Source organism: Lipophrys pholis (assembly GCF_963383615.2).
Source record: "Lipophrys pholis genome assembly, chromosome: 9".
Lineage (NCBI taxonomy): Eukaryota > Metazoa > Chordata > Actinopteri > Blenniiformes > Blenniidae > Lipophrys > Lipophrys pholis.
This window is the reverse complement of record NC_137639.1, coordinates 7,150,139-7,166,511: the sequence shown is the minus strand read 5'-3', so window position 1 is coordinate 7,166,511 and position 16,373 is coordinate 7,150,139. Positions and strand designations below refer to the sequence as shown.

Genomic DNA, 16,373 nt, shown 5'->3' with positions numbered 1-16,373 from the left:
ATTTCTCCAATCAGGCCAGACGCAGTTTTTGTTTCTCTATTCAAAACTTTGCTTCAAATAAATGTTTTGGGAAAATCTACCAGATGGAACAGATCCATCATATATATTCATTATGACTTCTAAATCTTGTCACCTGTCATAGCTCTGCTTAGACATTGAGTCTGCGAGCTAGAATTTTGCCCTGGAAATAAAGACAATCACACCATTCCGCCATGGTAATGGTGTGATTACCATATCCTCGGATACCTAGAGTGGATCTTTTCTTTTGTTTTTGTGTTTTTACATAATTTTTGAATCTAAGTGTTAAGATTGTGTACAGCTGTTAAAAATAAAAAGGGAAAACTGTAAATGAAGGTAAATGTATTTATGTAACTATTGTCAAAAAATAAATATAAATGTTTTAGGAATATATGAACTTACTTGCTTACTTTGTGTCTCACATCAAGACCCCCCCCCCCCCCCCCCCCCATTTGATTGCATGGTGTTACGGGGAACATTGTGCTGTGGTGGAGATGACGTAGTTCATACGGCTCTTCAGGTGGAGAAGCAAGTCAGATCCAGTGTGAAGCCAGGTACCATATCCATTATCTTTAGTCACTGCGTAGTTGTATGTTTGCCAAATAACCATATCTGATGAACAAGAATCACACTTGGCTGTTCAGATTCAGTGGTTTTTAATCTATTATGAACATGTCAGATCAGTGTGTGTTACATTACAGGCTTGTGATGAAGCTTTGTGGCCCCCAAGGGGGTGTTTATTATATAGTAATAGTCATAACATTAGTGGTGCCCATGGAGGAGGAAAAAAAAAAGATGTCTCCAGGAGAACTTGAGGTCTTAAATTTTTGTGTGTTTGATATTTCCAGTCATTTTCTTCTTTAAAAAAAAAAAAAAAAAAAAAAAGTGGGGTGGGTCCCACCTGGCTGGTGCTGGTGAGGTGGACCCACGAGGTAGCAAAACCTGTGTGAGTGTGGCGGTGTCATCTCTCTTGTCTGAGTCTTGTGTGAATTTAAATGTAGATCCATACAATACTTTACATTTGTGTCTTTAATGTTGAGGTTGTAATCAGGTTAGACTTGTTTCTCTCTCTCTCTCTCTCTCTCTCTCTCTCTCTCTCTCTCTCTCTCTCTCTCTCTCTCTCTCTCTCTCTCTCTCTCTCTCTCTCTCTCTCTCTCTCTCTCTCTCTCTCTCTCTCTCTCTCTCTCTCTGTGTGTGTGTTATTAACTGCCAATTCCTTATTCCTTATCTACTGTTTCCTACCTTCACCCGATAAAGGAAAATTAAATTGGTGGTGTTGCTTGGCAGCGCTGTCAGCTCAGTGGAATTTATTTTCAGTGTAAATCAATATCCACTAAGCGAGTTCTCATGTAATTGAACCCTCATCACGTTCCTGCCAGCTGTACAAATCTTAAATCAGGTTGAATGAAATGACGTCATGTAAGGGATCGTGTGCTTCAAGGACCAAGTCGCAGGAGCTCAGGGGTTGGCTACAATCTGTGATGCCTTCCGTAAAATTATTGTAATAAAATTTCAGTAAGATATGATCCTGTGTGGGAAGAAAGTGTTTAAGAATGCTAATGTGGCGGATTATTACATAGTGCGGCCCTGCAAGCAGAACAGAGGACTCACCATTACGTTTTGCTGTCAGATTGCATTGTCTTAACCTCCCAAGTCCTTTCAGTCACACATGGAAACATCTACTATTCCAACCTGTTTAATGTACATTACCATTACACATGTGGTCCTTTCACTCACAGACAGCCTCCGATGCTACTCAGTTACATTATAACATCTATTTCTGCAATAAATAATGGGTAATGAGGTAACCGAAGAATAGAAAGATAAAAAGCATAATAACGATGGAAGTAGAATGAGGAAGTGAGGGTTGAACTTTGCGAATGTTTGCTATAGGAGGCACATTGCTCGCAAGTACACTCACATTGACCGTCAAACATGTGACTTTTCATACAGACGTGATGTTTATTTTCACACCACAGGTCTGCTGACAGTTTCTACTCCGACGTTATGCGGTGTGAGAAATGCCCAACTGTAGAATTGGGAATATTACTGCAACAGCTCTGGAAAAATTCAGTAATAAATAAACTCGTTGGTTTTATTATGCAGTGGATCTTTTCTGATTGCTACACGATGGCAGCTTCTTTCCTTTAAGGAAAGTCTCTGAACAGGATGTCAGTGGATTTTTCTTTTCTGTTCACCTAAGGTAACCTTCACAGGACGACGCTGATGTTAAACAAGGAGATCTGGCGTTCAGTTTCAGTTTTAACCCTCTATGTGTTGTTGGTGGTTCGATTTAAGTTCTTCCACACCGAACACATCCGCTTATGCTCTTGTGACGTTGGCACTGTTAGAACAGAAACATGAGGCGACAGGAACACAGCAACAGTAGAACAAAAAACTACATTGTCACTCCTTCAAACACTCTTGCAACTGGACCAATGTAATCAGGGTGGCAACTTTATGGTACCTGTTCTCATCTAACCAGACTGCCAGAGAGATAAGGGAGTTATCACTGGTTATGAAAAGATTTGACAGCTCAACAGTCAAGGTGCTTTACAATGGGTCATCTGATACTGTAATAAAAAAAATGGACCTGAGAATAACAGTTCAGATTTCAACACGGGATCATCTCCCACATAGACTCTACTGTGTTTGTTTCCTACTGATTTTCTGAAAAGGTGCACTCTATTTTTCATAAGGCATTTCAAACAGACATCACAAACGCTTAATGATAATATGGCTGCCTTTATTATGTTTTGCATTCGCTTCAACAACCTGAAACCCTGGTAATTAAATTTTCATTATATTGTATATAAGTGCATATTTACGGTCAAGAATTTCAGTGAGGGGAAATTGTGTTTCACTTCTTTGAATACTGACGTTGACTCAACGCACGGAACATATTGTAAACCCAAATGAAAGTGACACTGAATTCATTTAAAATGAAAACCATGTTATGTCTAATAAGGGTTGATTAGTGAGATAATACAGAATGCCAATCACAAAGCAGCTATAACCAACATCTTTGACTCTGAATAGAGATTTTTGTTGTGTCCCTGAGAACTGTCTCCGTTACAGTAAAATCTTATTTCAATTATAAAGAGCTAGGACCTGTGTATATACAACCACTACAGAGATAACGGAAAGGACTAACAGTGTAATTCCAACTCCCAAGGCGATGTGGTTCAGTTTTTTGGCCATCTTGCTCTTCTGCTCCGCCTTAGCCTGGTTGCCACTTCGACGAGCATCACGGGCCTAAAAGGTGACAGAAAGAAAAACATTAAAGGAAAATTGTGGCTTACAGTACACCATACCTCTCATTTTAAGATGAAAAACATCCCCAAATTTCATAGATTGTATAAATCCTCCAGTAAGTTATAACTAGTTATAAAGCACCTTCTACACCCAGCGAGAATGTGAAGGGGAACTAGGGAGCCTCCAGTTGAGGAGAATCAGTCGCTGGGCCAGCAGAGTGGAGAATGCCAAAGACTGTTTTAAAATCTGAGAGACACCTGTGATGGGAGCAATGGCAAAAACCACAGACAGCCTGTTTGGAGCAATAGAATAACCGTATCAAAAAGTGGATCACAAATGTGAGAAAAACGGTCCCAGTTTAGCACAAGGCCAGAACACATGCACATGGTGTTCTGAATAGGATCTTACATTGAATCAGCCTATGATGGGAACAGATTTAAATGGCGCCTTTATTGACGCTGCTCAACGATATATCTAATACAGGGGTGTCCAAGCTCGGTCCTGGAGGGCCGGCATCCTGCATGTTTTAGCTCTCTCCCAGTTGCAGCACACCTGATTGCATGTGAAGGGCTCATTATTGGGCTTTTTCACAACCTTGGTGATGACGTCGTCATTAGATTCAGGTGTGCTGAAGCAGGGAGAGAGCTGAAACATGCAGGACACCGGCCCTCCAGGACAGAGTTTGGACACCCCTGATCTACTAAATCACGATACTGAATTATTGTTTTTGTTGCTGTGTTTGCCGTTCCCTATGTGGTCATTTGGATCGTGACAACATTTACATGACAACTTTGATCCTATTCTTCTATAACAGTCAGCAAAGTAATTGGTTTGTTGTGCTTCATGTGGAAGGGGATAAAGACTCTCACAAAGGCATCCACACCCTCCGACAAAATCCATCCAGACACACTGAACCGGTTCTTCTCTTGCTTTGACCAGCGGAGCAGCGACTCGGGAGTCGTCCCTCAGCCTACACCACCAGAGGTCCACGCCCCCATCCAGCTGCACCGGCACCAGGATAGGGCTGCACTGCGTTAGGTCAACACAAGGAAAGCCACCGATCCAGACGACCTCACTGGATGTATTCTTAAGGCCTGTGCAGACCAGCTGGCAGAGGTTTTCACCACCATCTTCACCCTCTCACGACAACAGTCTGTGGTTCCCACCTGCCTTTTAGTTTCCTTCTTCTTCTTTTGTCCAAATCTGAGCCCCCTTCTCATCATTCTGCTACTAATCTCATTCCAGTTAATCCAGCTGCCCCATTATTCAACATCATCAGGGATTACAGTCGACACAGAGTAATCCACTCCCATCGATCTGAGCAAAATAGTCATTATTTTCTCCTCCGTTCCTCTTAGGGAAGGAAAGGGTTTCACGACAAAGTTTTAATGCGACCGCACTGATTATATCCTTATCGCAGTGTGATTACCTGTGTTGTGCAAGTTATTGAAGATTAGTGGCTCTTGCCTCCAGTTACTTTTGTCCCCTCTGTTTGCTCTCTCTCAATAACAGGCACGGGCTGAGCAGTCAGCGACCGGTGGGTGTCGGAGTAAGGACTGAGAGATACAACTTAGAGATAATTCTGGCAATATTTCTGATCTTTCCTGACGCAGCACTCGTAGACGGTTAAAGAGGGAAATCAAACTGAGAAACAATTTTCTCTGAGGCCACAGCTGTAATGACTTCATGTATTTACCTGAGAATAAGTTTCTGTGTTCCCCATATTCAATTATCATGACACTGATGCTTCTCTGGAGGATGATGTCAATCCTGTGCACTACTGCAGTATTTGTGTTGTTGAGGATTTGCTGGCATTACAATTGCAATACATCTTATATGGCAGGCCTCTTCAATTGGCGGCCCGCGGGCCAGATCCGGCCCCCGAGACAATTTCTACCGGCCCCCGGAATGTAGCGTAGATTGTGGCGTGTGCTCGCAAGAGCCAGACTGGCGATAGCTTTTGTGTCTTTTAATCAAACTGCAAAACAGGTAAAATTAGGACTTGTTTTAGCCGGACGTATATTTTGAGGGACAACACTTGACCAATCAGCTTTTTGGATCGGTGCCAACGTGCTGCGCTCTGATCTTCCGACTCATTTCTATGAAGCTGCGCCGGTAACCAGCCAAAATGTCCCTCTCTACTTTAAAAAAAAGAAAAGTCGACTCAGAAAATAGGCAGTTCAACAGCGAATGGACTGAAAAATATGCCTTTATTGCGCTGGAAAAGAATCCGGTGTGTTTAATCTGCAATGAGTGTGTCGCTGTTTGTAAGGAATACAACTTGAAAAGGCATTTCACGACAACGCATGCGAACTTTGACGCCACTTTCCCGTGGGGCTCTGCTGCTCGGAGTGAAAAGTTATCAAGTCTTACATCTTGTTATGAGCAAAGATGTCGCATTTTGTTTCGTGCCTGTTCGGATCAAGAGAGAGCAACTGCGGCATCCTTACGAATCGCATGGATCTTAGCTAAAAAGAAAAAGCCATTTACTGACTCGGAGACAGTGAAGGAGTGTCTGCTTGCATCCATTGAGGAGGTGGTAACCGATGAGAAATCCCGAAAAACCATCATTGATTCCGTCAAGCAAATTCCAATATCTGACACGTCAAATATGAGGAGAGTGGAGTCCCTGGCATCTGACGTTTTCGAGACGCTTTTGGACAAGCTGAGGAAGGCCAAGGTGATGTCTCTGGCCGCAGACGAGTCGGCGGATAACAGCGATGTTGCGCACTTGTGCCTCTACGTACGATTTTTTGATGGGGGACGTTTTCACGAGGATCTGCTTGGACTAATCCCCATGGAAGGACACACAATACCGGTGACATTCCTTTCTCCAAAATTGTCTCGTTCTTTGAGGAGAACAACTTGGATTTGTCGCGGATCAACCTGTTGGTGACGGATGGTGCGCCCTCCATGGCCGGCAGGCACCGCGGGCTGGCCGCCAGAATGGCCGCCAGAATGGCCGCTGCGGCTCCGCTGATCAGAGCGCTACATTGGCTCATCCACCAAAGCGTCCTGTGCGCTAAACTCAGTGGTGAGTTAAAAGAGACCATGGATTCTGTCATGGCAATCATCAACTTTATCCGTTGTACATCCAGCTTACAACACCGCGTTTTCCGCAAACTGTTGACGGACACGTCTGCTGAATATAAAGATTTGCTTGTTCACAATGACATTAGATGGCTGAACAAAGGTAATGCATTGAAACGTTTCTGTGAACTAAGGGAGGATATTCTGATGTTTCTGCGAACTTCAACATTACAAAAAGCTGGCAAGTTTCTGTCTCTGATGGAAAATGAGGAGTTTAATGCGGCTGTTTGCTTTCTGAGCGACATTTTCCATCATTTGAACCAACTAAACATGGAGCTGCAGGGCAGAGAGAAGACAGTAGCAGAGCTTGTTGAGAAACTTCATGCATTCCAAAGAAAGCTCTCCCTCTTCTCTGCTGATCTTTGTCCTGGGAGGATGCTTCACTTCGCCACATTGAGGAAATCTGGTCTGAAAATTACCAAGGTGATGTCAGGATTTATTGAGTCATTGAAAAGCAACTTTGCCAGTAGGTTTGATGACTTCAACATCGCCACTGAAGTTATGAGATTTGTGAAGGACCCTTTCTGTGTGAATGTGGAGTCAGACTTTGCATTGAGAGGAAAGGAGCTGGTATCATCATTGGATGAGGCGTCTTTACAACTGGAACTCATTGACATTCAGTCATCAGCTGACTTGCAACAGTCATTTCAGAAGGCAGGTTTTGAAAAATTCTGGACCTGTGAAGTCAGCCAAGAGAAATTTCCACACTCAAGGGATCTTGCACTTTTTCTTTTGACAATGTTTGGTTCAACATACACTTGTGAGTCGTCATTCTCACATATGAATGCAATTAAAACTCATGACCGCATGTCCCTTACTGACCAGCATCTGCAAAACTGCCTGCGCATTGCCTTGACAACCTATACACCTGACTTCACTGGTCTTGCGAGGTCAAAAAAATGCCATTTTTCCCATTAGATGGCAAATCTTTTCGTGTTGTATGTAAGTGATCAGTCAAGCAAGCAATGAGTATTGTTTTATGTTTACTGTTTGGCTCAGCTGGACTGAAATTTGGGGTGTCTGATGCAATTCCATCAAAGAAAATGTAGTGAAAAGCCCTCAGCAGAGGAACTGCTGAACACTGGCATTGTAGAGAGGCCAACTGAGGGACGGTCACAGTGATTATTCTGTCTTCAAATAGATGATGGTTATATGTTATTTGAATCATTTTGTCTTGATAAAGTATCTTGCACTTTTATTTTGTTATAATTATATTTGGAGGCATACTATGCACTTTTGTTTTGGATTTGTTGGTGCACTAGGAGGTTGTTTGCCTGTTTGATTAATTAAATTCTAAATGACTGATTTGGTGCTTCAGTTTGAAATACCATGCACTGCTGTGTTGCTGCAGTTCTCTGTATTTTGCACTTTGTTACTTTTGTTGTTATTTTTGGTGGAGATACATTTGATGTTGCCTGTTAATCAAATGACTGGAATCATAAATATTGAGGATAGCGACCTGTAAAGTTGTGTTGGTACAGTTATGTTCAATAAAGTGATGTTTACTGTTGGTTAATTGTTTTTCTCTAATTGCCTGTTAATATGGCCTGGATATTGCTCACCTGGTCAGATTTTTTAATATTCAAACAAGCAATTTAAGTGTCACAATGGCAGTATGTGTCAGTGTCGCACAAAGTACATTGTTAAATACTTGCAAAATACAATACATTGATTTCTTCAATATGTTGTAATTTTTTCTTTATTTGTTACTGTAATTACTCATTTTGTCCGGCCCCTTACTTTTCATCAGTTTCATGAACTGGCCCAGATTCCAAATTAATTGAATAGCCCTGTTATATGGTGTGTTTTTGTTTTCTTTCTTTATGATTTCTTCTCAAAAATTCAAAGTGAAATATCACACTGGGAGAAAGCATTACCTGGAACCCAGACTTTTATAAAAGTTAAGCAAAAATTACAAATCCAGTCAGTAGTTGGACGTCACTTAAGGTTTTGGAACCAAGAAAAAAAGACTTAACATGAATATGACAAGCTATATTCACATTTTGGGTGTTGTGTCAACCTCTGTGTCAAAGCCAATCTCCGTGAAGACAGTGGAAGTGCTGCTACTGCACATGCGCACCACGGCTGTAGTTAATTCAATTTAACTTTTTTTATATAGCGCTGAATACAACAAAGTCATTTCAGGGCACGCTTACAGAGAAAACCCAACAACAAGTTAATAGTTCTGCGACAGTAGATGGATAATAAACACAATGTTTGCCTCCAGAGTGTCATGACTCCCAGTCTATATTCTCTTGGCACTTGGTAGTTTTATAGTTGAGGGTTACCTGGAATAACAATCCAACTTCGTCTGTCCCATAGGCGGCGCCAGGGAAGGATTAGAGGTGCTGCTGCTCCCCCACGGATAGCCAAATCACAACAAAGAAATGTGATTTTAATTTTTTTTTTTAAAGTGGTTTATTGAGATTTTTTTTATGTGTGAAAATTATAATTTGTTGCCTGGTTAAGTAATAAATACACCAATAAAACATGTATTTATGTTTTGTTTTTTTTAAACTATAAAGCGGTGTAATCTGATTCAGCTAATCGCTGCAGCCCACGCATTAACCTTTGAACTTACAACTTCCTTTTAATATGACCGCATTTTTTCTGGTGACTGTGTAACTGACTAATAGTAATAAAACATGGAGCGCTTCTTGCAAAATAAAAAAAGTGACAATCACTGATGCCTTTGCTCTGAGCCACAACCACCAACTTATCGTTTTATTATGACATTTCATGGTGAGTGATGATTATTGCCTATTTGGTGTTTGAGATCCAAATTCTGACTCCTGGTTATCTCTGTACAGTGTTTATTAATATATCATTAAATCCATTGAGCCAAATATTCTTCTTTCAGTGGAGGTTTTGGTGACTGGCAGAAGCAGTTAGTGTCTTTGTGTTTGAGGCCCAAATGAAAACGTTCTGTGTGTTTTGCTTCCTGCTGCTGTTGAGGCTCCATCAGTGACATTCTGGTGTTAAAGTTTATATTCAATGGTGTGTTTAAGTGGCAGGCCTGTAAACCTTTCAACTTTATCACTTTGGCTAAATATCTTGTGTATAATATTGTTTTAAATAGAGGAGCTTTTACAGTGTGCGCGCGACTGTTCCTTGTACGGTGCGGTGCGCACATGTTGTCGGCGTTACAGTAGAAAATAAACTATAGATCCCTAAATTCCCCAGAACCGTCACTGAAAGATTGAGCTCCCCCATGGCACCAACAAAAATATATAAATCTGGCGCCGCCAGTGGTCTGTCCATACGAATGTCCGTGTACTCACCGTTGTAAACGTATTGTTCTCTGCACGTGTAACGGTTGTTTAGTGGTGATTCCACTTGTCATCATGTTGTATTTTTGTTCTACATTTGGTTTATTAACACTGTTTGTGGCTATGTATAATATTGAGTTTTTCACTGTTTTATTTTGTTTCTTTCTATTGTGGTTTTTAAGTTTTCAATTATCAGTGGGCACTTGAACACCACACGAGTGAGCTCCTGCAGAGAGCATGGTGCACCCTGTGCTGAGTCAGTCTGCTACTGGGAGGGCTCATAGGACATTTGTTAAAACTAAGCTCCCATAAAATAACTGTTAAAAGTGGGAAAAGGGTCATTTAGTTGCCACACTTGCCAGGATGTGCTTTTTTCAGCCGGTGCTGATGATTTCTGTTAATTTTACTTTTGTTATATGGTGACAAAACTTTGACATTAGCTTGTGGCTAATGCTTCTAGCGTGGCCTTTAGCAATGGGTGACTCCTGTAAATTTTTATTTGTTTCAGCTCATTGTATACAGACTGAGACTGGTGCTGAACCTATGTTTTCTGTCTTTTTCATCCCAGCGTTCATTAAAGATTATCAGTTCAATAGCGACTACCTGTCATAAATAAACACAAAGCACGAGAAAGAGCACAAGACCACTACACAAGCATGAGTGTGGTTTCATTACAAAAACAAACAACAGCACCCACTAGTGGCCCAACATTAAAACTAAATTGTTTTCTGTATTTCTGCCATTGCCATGTAATTGGACATAATTTTCAGAGGTTTTCTGAAACAAAAATGCAAAAACGATGCGTTTTCCCTTATAACATTGTCGTGTAAACGGGGCTTTCTCACCATGAGACCAGACTGATAACCACTTTTTGATTTTTGTGTTAGACCTCTAATTGCTCTTTGTAGAAGAGGCGCTGATGGGAATAATGGTCAACATAAGTTGATCAGACTCACAGAGATGGAGTGGATGAGGGCAACGATTCCCAGGGGCAGGCAGCAGCAGATCAAGGTGAAGATGGAGTAACCCATGTAGTCGTTGACTGGCTTGGCCAGGGGGGTCTGGGTCACAGACGCTGCAGGCTGGACTGTGAAGACCCCCGGCTGTGCTGGGTACTGCTGACCCGCAGGGTAAGGCCGCGCTCTGTATCCTCCTCCGTATGATCGATATCCGTACATCTGCAGGGCACATTTACAGGAAGAAGCTCAAATTACAATTTCACATCATTCTCTTGTCATTTCCCTGATAACATTATCAGATTGCAACAAGTTTACAACAAGTTTTACAAGTTTACAACAAGTTTTACAAGTTTACAACAAGTTTTACAAGTTTACAACAAGTTTTACGGTAAATCAAGGAGAGAGGTTGGGTTAATCTTTAACCGACGTCTCAGGAGAGCTTCCTGAACATCAGTGTGACCTGAGTGTTTTAGTGTGATTAGACTTACCATGGAGTCATAAGTGGACACTAAAGGTTTCATCCGGCAGCCAGTAGGAAAACACAACATCATCATCATCACTACACCAATATTGACTGATACTAGATTGAAACAATCATTAAGCTTTTCAGCCTGTTGGTGTTCTTGAAGATTTTTCTATTTTTTCACATTTTCAAGTCAATAAGAATACATTAATAAATCTCCAACAGCGCCATCACAGACAGTATGGATCAGAGAACTCCCTAATTATGGAATAAATGTAGTTAGATGTGGGACTACTTTTGTCAAATATGTACAAGAGCTGGACTCCTGAGAGGAGAAGGGCTGACTGACCACCGATAATAAATACCCTACTGTCCAAATACTAAACAAAGAAGAGGAAATTCTTCTTTATTTCTGTGAAAAGGCTTCAAATTAAGTGTTGTTCGATTAGAAAGATCTGCTCAGATGACAGGCTGAGGTTTAATTATCTGATAAAACTGAAAAGGTAAAAACAAATTGTAAACAGTGTTTCCAACACTTGACTGAATTGATATGATTGTAATACCAATGATAATGGATAATGGTAATAATAGCAATGATAATTGTTATTGTTGTTGTTGAATGTTTTATTATGATTTTTGGATGACTCCCATAGTTATAATAGTTATTATGTGGAGTATTTGGTATAATGTGTTCTTTTGACAGATATGTTTTACTTTGGTTTCACAGTGAGCTTCACAGTTTGTCCTATGTGATTGTGTGTGTGTGTTTGTGTTTGTGACTTTGTATGTGATATTGAACATACAATTTGTAATGATAAAGAAGGAGACCTCAGGCAGAATAGCTCCTGCGATAAGTCAGGAGCTCATGGGGCTCTCAATAAAATGAACAAATGAACACTTCTTACGTTTGTTTTCCCAGGGCAATTATAATCACTCATAAAGATTTTGGCAAAAGTAATCAGATACTCTAAAGTACTTCATGTTTTTCTCAAAACAAAATAAGCGTTTTCCACTTTTGGTCCTTTAAATCATCAATTTTCACATTTTCACAGAAACAGCAGCACAATGTCATTATTGTTTGATAGAAAATAAGCAATAATGAGTTATTGATCTATTTATGTTTCCTTTTTTAAAACTGATAATATATTGGAATAAGATCCACAATGTATAGAAAAAAAGACAGGCTCGATGGAGATCTTGAAACTGAAGGTTTAAAATGATTGTATTCAGTCATGGTAGAGTGGATCATTACCTGTGGGTGAGCCTGGCCGGGCTCAGGCTGACCCTGCTGGACGTTGTAGGGCGGTGGAGCGGAGGTCTGCCCCTTGTCGGGCTGCCCCATGTAGGGCTGTGCCATGGGGGGCTGCGCCCTATAGGGCTGTGCCGTGGGGAGCTGTGCCCTGTAGGGCTGCGCCCTATAGGGCTGTTCCATGGGGGGCTGCCCCATGTAGGGCTGCCCCCTGTAGGGCTGTGACATGGAGGGCTGCCCCATGTAGGGCTGCCCCCTGTAGGGCTGTGCCATGGGGGGCTTCTCTCCGGGATAAGCCATCACTGCCTTTTCTGGATCAATGACTTTAGTCCTTCTTCTCTGAGGTGATATTATCCTGATTCCCTCTTCAATTACTGTCCTGCTGCCAGTGGCCAGAAAGAGCTGGATCATATGAGGATGAAGGGAAGATGACAGGAGGAGTTAGAGGATGACAGGAGGAGTTAGAGGATGACAGGAGGAGTTAGAGGAGGACAGGAGGAGTTAGAGGAGGACAGGAGGAGTTAGAGGAGGACAGGAGGAGTTAGAGGAGGACAGGAGGAGTTAGAGGAGGACAGGAGGAGTTAGAGGATGACAGGAGGAGTTAGAGGAGGACAGGAGGAGTTAGAGGATGACAGGAGGAGTTTGTATGAAATCATCAGAGTCGAATAACTAATCATACTTTGGTAATGCCCTTTTAGAAATTCCTTTTCCATATTGACCAATCCTATTCCTAAGCTGCGGAGATGCAGCCACATTACAGCGCTCCAGGGCGTATGATGGATTGAGGCAGGGCGGGCGGGGGGGGGGGGGGCAAAGGTCTTGCTCAGGTAATCGGCGCACAGTCCAACGTTTTAACACCTTAACGGTGTTATATTGTTTGAAGCATTAGCGAGCCGGACATTAGACCCACACAGTAAAGTAACGGTTAACACATCCCTGGTTCAACTTCAAGTTTTAGCACTTTTTGTGTCCAGGGTATAACCAGGCTTTGCTCGTGGCTTCACATTCATGAAGACCCTGGTCTCTGCAGTGATCACTTTACACAGGGAGGATTCAGGATATTATTTCAGGGATAGTTCCCTTCACATATATCATCTCCTCCAGGTGTCTTGAACATGATCATCACATCCCTCTTCAATACTTCATTTGGAACAGAAGAAGATGATCCAGTCATGAAGGTGCAGCTCTCTAACCTTCAATGCTGTGGCTTCATGTTTGACCTCTGAGGAAGATTTCCAGAACCTACCGCCTTGTGGATGTCCGATCCTGTCAGATCTGGGAAGCTAAGTGAGGTAGGGACTGTGTGTGGCTCAGATTGGCAGCCTTGCTTTCATCAGTCTGCCCCCGAGCAGCTGTGGCTACATACATAGTTTGCCACCATCGTGAATGAATAATGCAATGTTGAGTGTCCAGAAAAGGGCTATTTAAAACCAATGAATTATCATTTTTAGTCAATCAGTGCCTCATATTGCACATGCAGGACTCCGTCCAGTAGATAGAGCCAGATATTCAGTTTGAGAAACACTAACAAGTAGGAAGGAAATACAGAGAAAGTAGTAGGTGGGAAGATAAAGACTACATTAAAATTTTTTGTAGATTCTTTCGATCATTTTGTTAGTGTTGTACAAACACAACAGATATTTTTACATGTCATGACAGTAAATGTGTTCAGCTGAAGATTCCATTGAACTCCTCCAAGCCTTTTCTGTGACAGAGGAGAAACACCAGCAACAATGAACAGGCCATAAAACAGCAGGGGAGCGAGCCAGAAGACCCCGGAAGTTTCTAACCCCCCAGGTTGGCGACCAATGAAGATGATCGAACCCGACCCGAACACCACAGGGGTCCGAAATTCAAGCTTGGTGAAATTTTTCCTACCAACTCTCTCTGCTTCTCAATCTTACCATCGAGGGTCTCTGCTTTCCTCAGGATGGTAAAGAGAGCATCAAGTAGGAACAAAAGAAACGCCAAGGCCAGCCCGCTGGACGAGCAGGACCCAGTTTGGACTACTTCTTCTGTTTCCTCTATTTTTCCTGTTTTCGGGGGATTCTGGAGACCAGAGCCAGCGTCTCCTCTCCAAAATCATCTGCCTTGCTGTCCACTCCTGCAGCTGAAGCCAGGCCTCTGAATTCAGGACGCTGAATTCAGACCCAGTAACAACCAGTTACCACAGCCTCACAGAACCAACAGCACCACAGACGGTGCTGTCCAGCATCAAACCTCGGATGGTGAGAGCTTTTGTCTGGGCAGATATATTGTTAGATTAGCGTGAAGCTAACATGCAATGTGTTTCAATGTGCCGCTGATAAGGCCGCAGCATCTCATATGTTTGTGTACGCGCGTTCACGCGCACCAACCAAGTCCGGGAATCGGGTTTTCCAACTCAGAACCAGAGGTCTAAATGAGCTCCAGTCCACTGGAAGTTCTGTGTGGAGGAACCAGGGTTCAGAACCGAGCGTCGCCAGAATTCTCTGTCTTTCTCTCTCATTCACCCCCCCTCCTCCTACTAACCTGAATCTGCTCGCAGCCCTGCGCCCCCTTTATCTGATCAGATAAGGACACAGACACAGACACACAACTGCATGTAACAACCAACTGTTATCTGCTGCAAGACCACATCTCCCTTGATCACTAGAGTTCTACCTGCAGGTTCGGACATCCACTTATAACTCCAGCGCTCAGAACCGGGCCAACGGAACCGCCGGTTCGTTATGCCCTCGGTAGACTGCCTCGCTCCAAGACCGTCCTCGCACATGCGCGCTCGACGGACGTTTTGTTTACCTGGCCGCTAAGCAACCGCCGCGTCCCCAGAAAGAGCGAGTCAAACGCCTCTAGTGATCGCGGGAGTCATCACAATCCCTCTTGACATCCACCTGGTGGACGCATCAAGCCATTGCGCTCTCCCTCTGCGCGCCGCAGTGGTCGTCACGGTCACCACACTGACCCGCCAACGTTTGCCTCCACCTGGTGGACGTTCGAGGTCATCACACCCACTCACATTGATCCGCCAACGTGTGCCTCCACCTGGTGGACGTTCGAGGTCATTACACTACACACACACACACACACACACACACACACACACACACACACACACACACACACACACACACACACACACACACACACACACACACACACACACACATTCTCTCTGTACATAGTGTTTGCTGTTTAATAGATTAGATTTCCGTGTTAGATGTCATTTGCTATTTGAATGTGTTGATCTATAAGATGATTTCAGAATTATTTATGAATTAGTACATTTTGTTAATAAATGCCTGTTAGCTGAATTGAACGCTTCTTGGTGATTATTGTGTATTTATTGTTGACAATTCACTGGTTTGTAACAGTCTGTGCTCGGATCTCACGCCTTCCATTTTACTTAAGATTGTTATATTTTATGCAGAAATATTAACTAACTTAAATAAACTTTTTACAAACGAGACTGATATTTTGGTATTAGCTATTTCCAGTTTATCTGGTGGTGCCCCAATTTATTATTAATACATAAATAACAAATTTATGCAAATTTAAAATTTTTTTATTAATAAATTGTTTTTGATAATTTATTCTTTTTTTTTTAAGTAATCACTCAATTACTTTAGGAGTTGTTAATGAGTACTGTCTTTGTGGCATTATTACATCTATTTAATTGTACCTTCTTCATGTATTGTTTCAAACTGTTTTTATACTATAAATTTACATTGTGTACACAATATTCTATATTGTTGTGTGTTTACCTCTGTACTGGTTTGTGTGCTACCCCCCGTGATCCTACAAAATTCAAATCTCCTCACTGCGGTACTAATTAAGGAATATCTAACGTCACATTTAATCTATAATCATTAGTGCTGTCAATCGATTAAATAAAAGAACTAATTAATTGCACAATTTTCTGTAATTAATTGTGATTAATCACATTATTTTTCTTCTGAAGTCTGAAGCGTGTAAGGGATATTTATTCAGGGAAAACCACAGAATTAATGTCGACTCAACACACAGAGACTATATTTAAATTTAAAGACTATTTCTATAACGTCCTTTCAGCTTTGCGTGAATGCTGTTTC

The 16,373-nt window shown here is 42.0% G+C and overlaps 1 protein-coding gene across 1 annotated transcript; it reads right to left on the bottom strand.

Moving 5' to 3' along the window:
• Nucleotides 1-1,699: 1,699 nt before the first annotated feature.
• LOC308115179 (uncharacterized protein) lies at nucleotides 1,700-12,710 on the bottom strand. Its single transcript, XM_080472569.1, has 3 exons — nucleotides 12,307-12,710; nucleotides 10,589-10,810; nucleotides 1,700-3,273 (listed from the first exon to the last, which is right to left on the bottom strand). Exons 1-3 carry the CDS (start codon nucleotides 12,601-12,603, stop codon nucleotides 3,109-3,111), a joined length of 684 nt encoding a protein of 227 aa, XP_080328695.1. The 5' UTR covers nucleotides 12,604-12,710; the 3' UTR covers nucleotides 1,700-3,108.
• Between the last annotated feature and the right edge of the window lie 3,663 nt (nucleotides 12,711-16,373).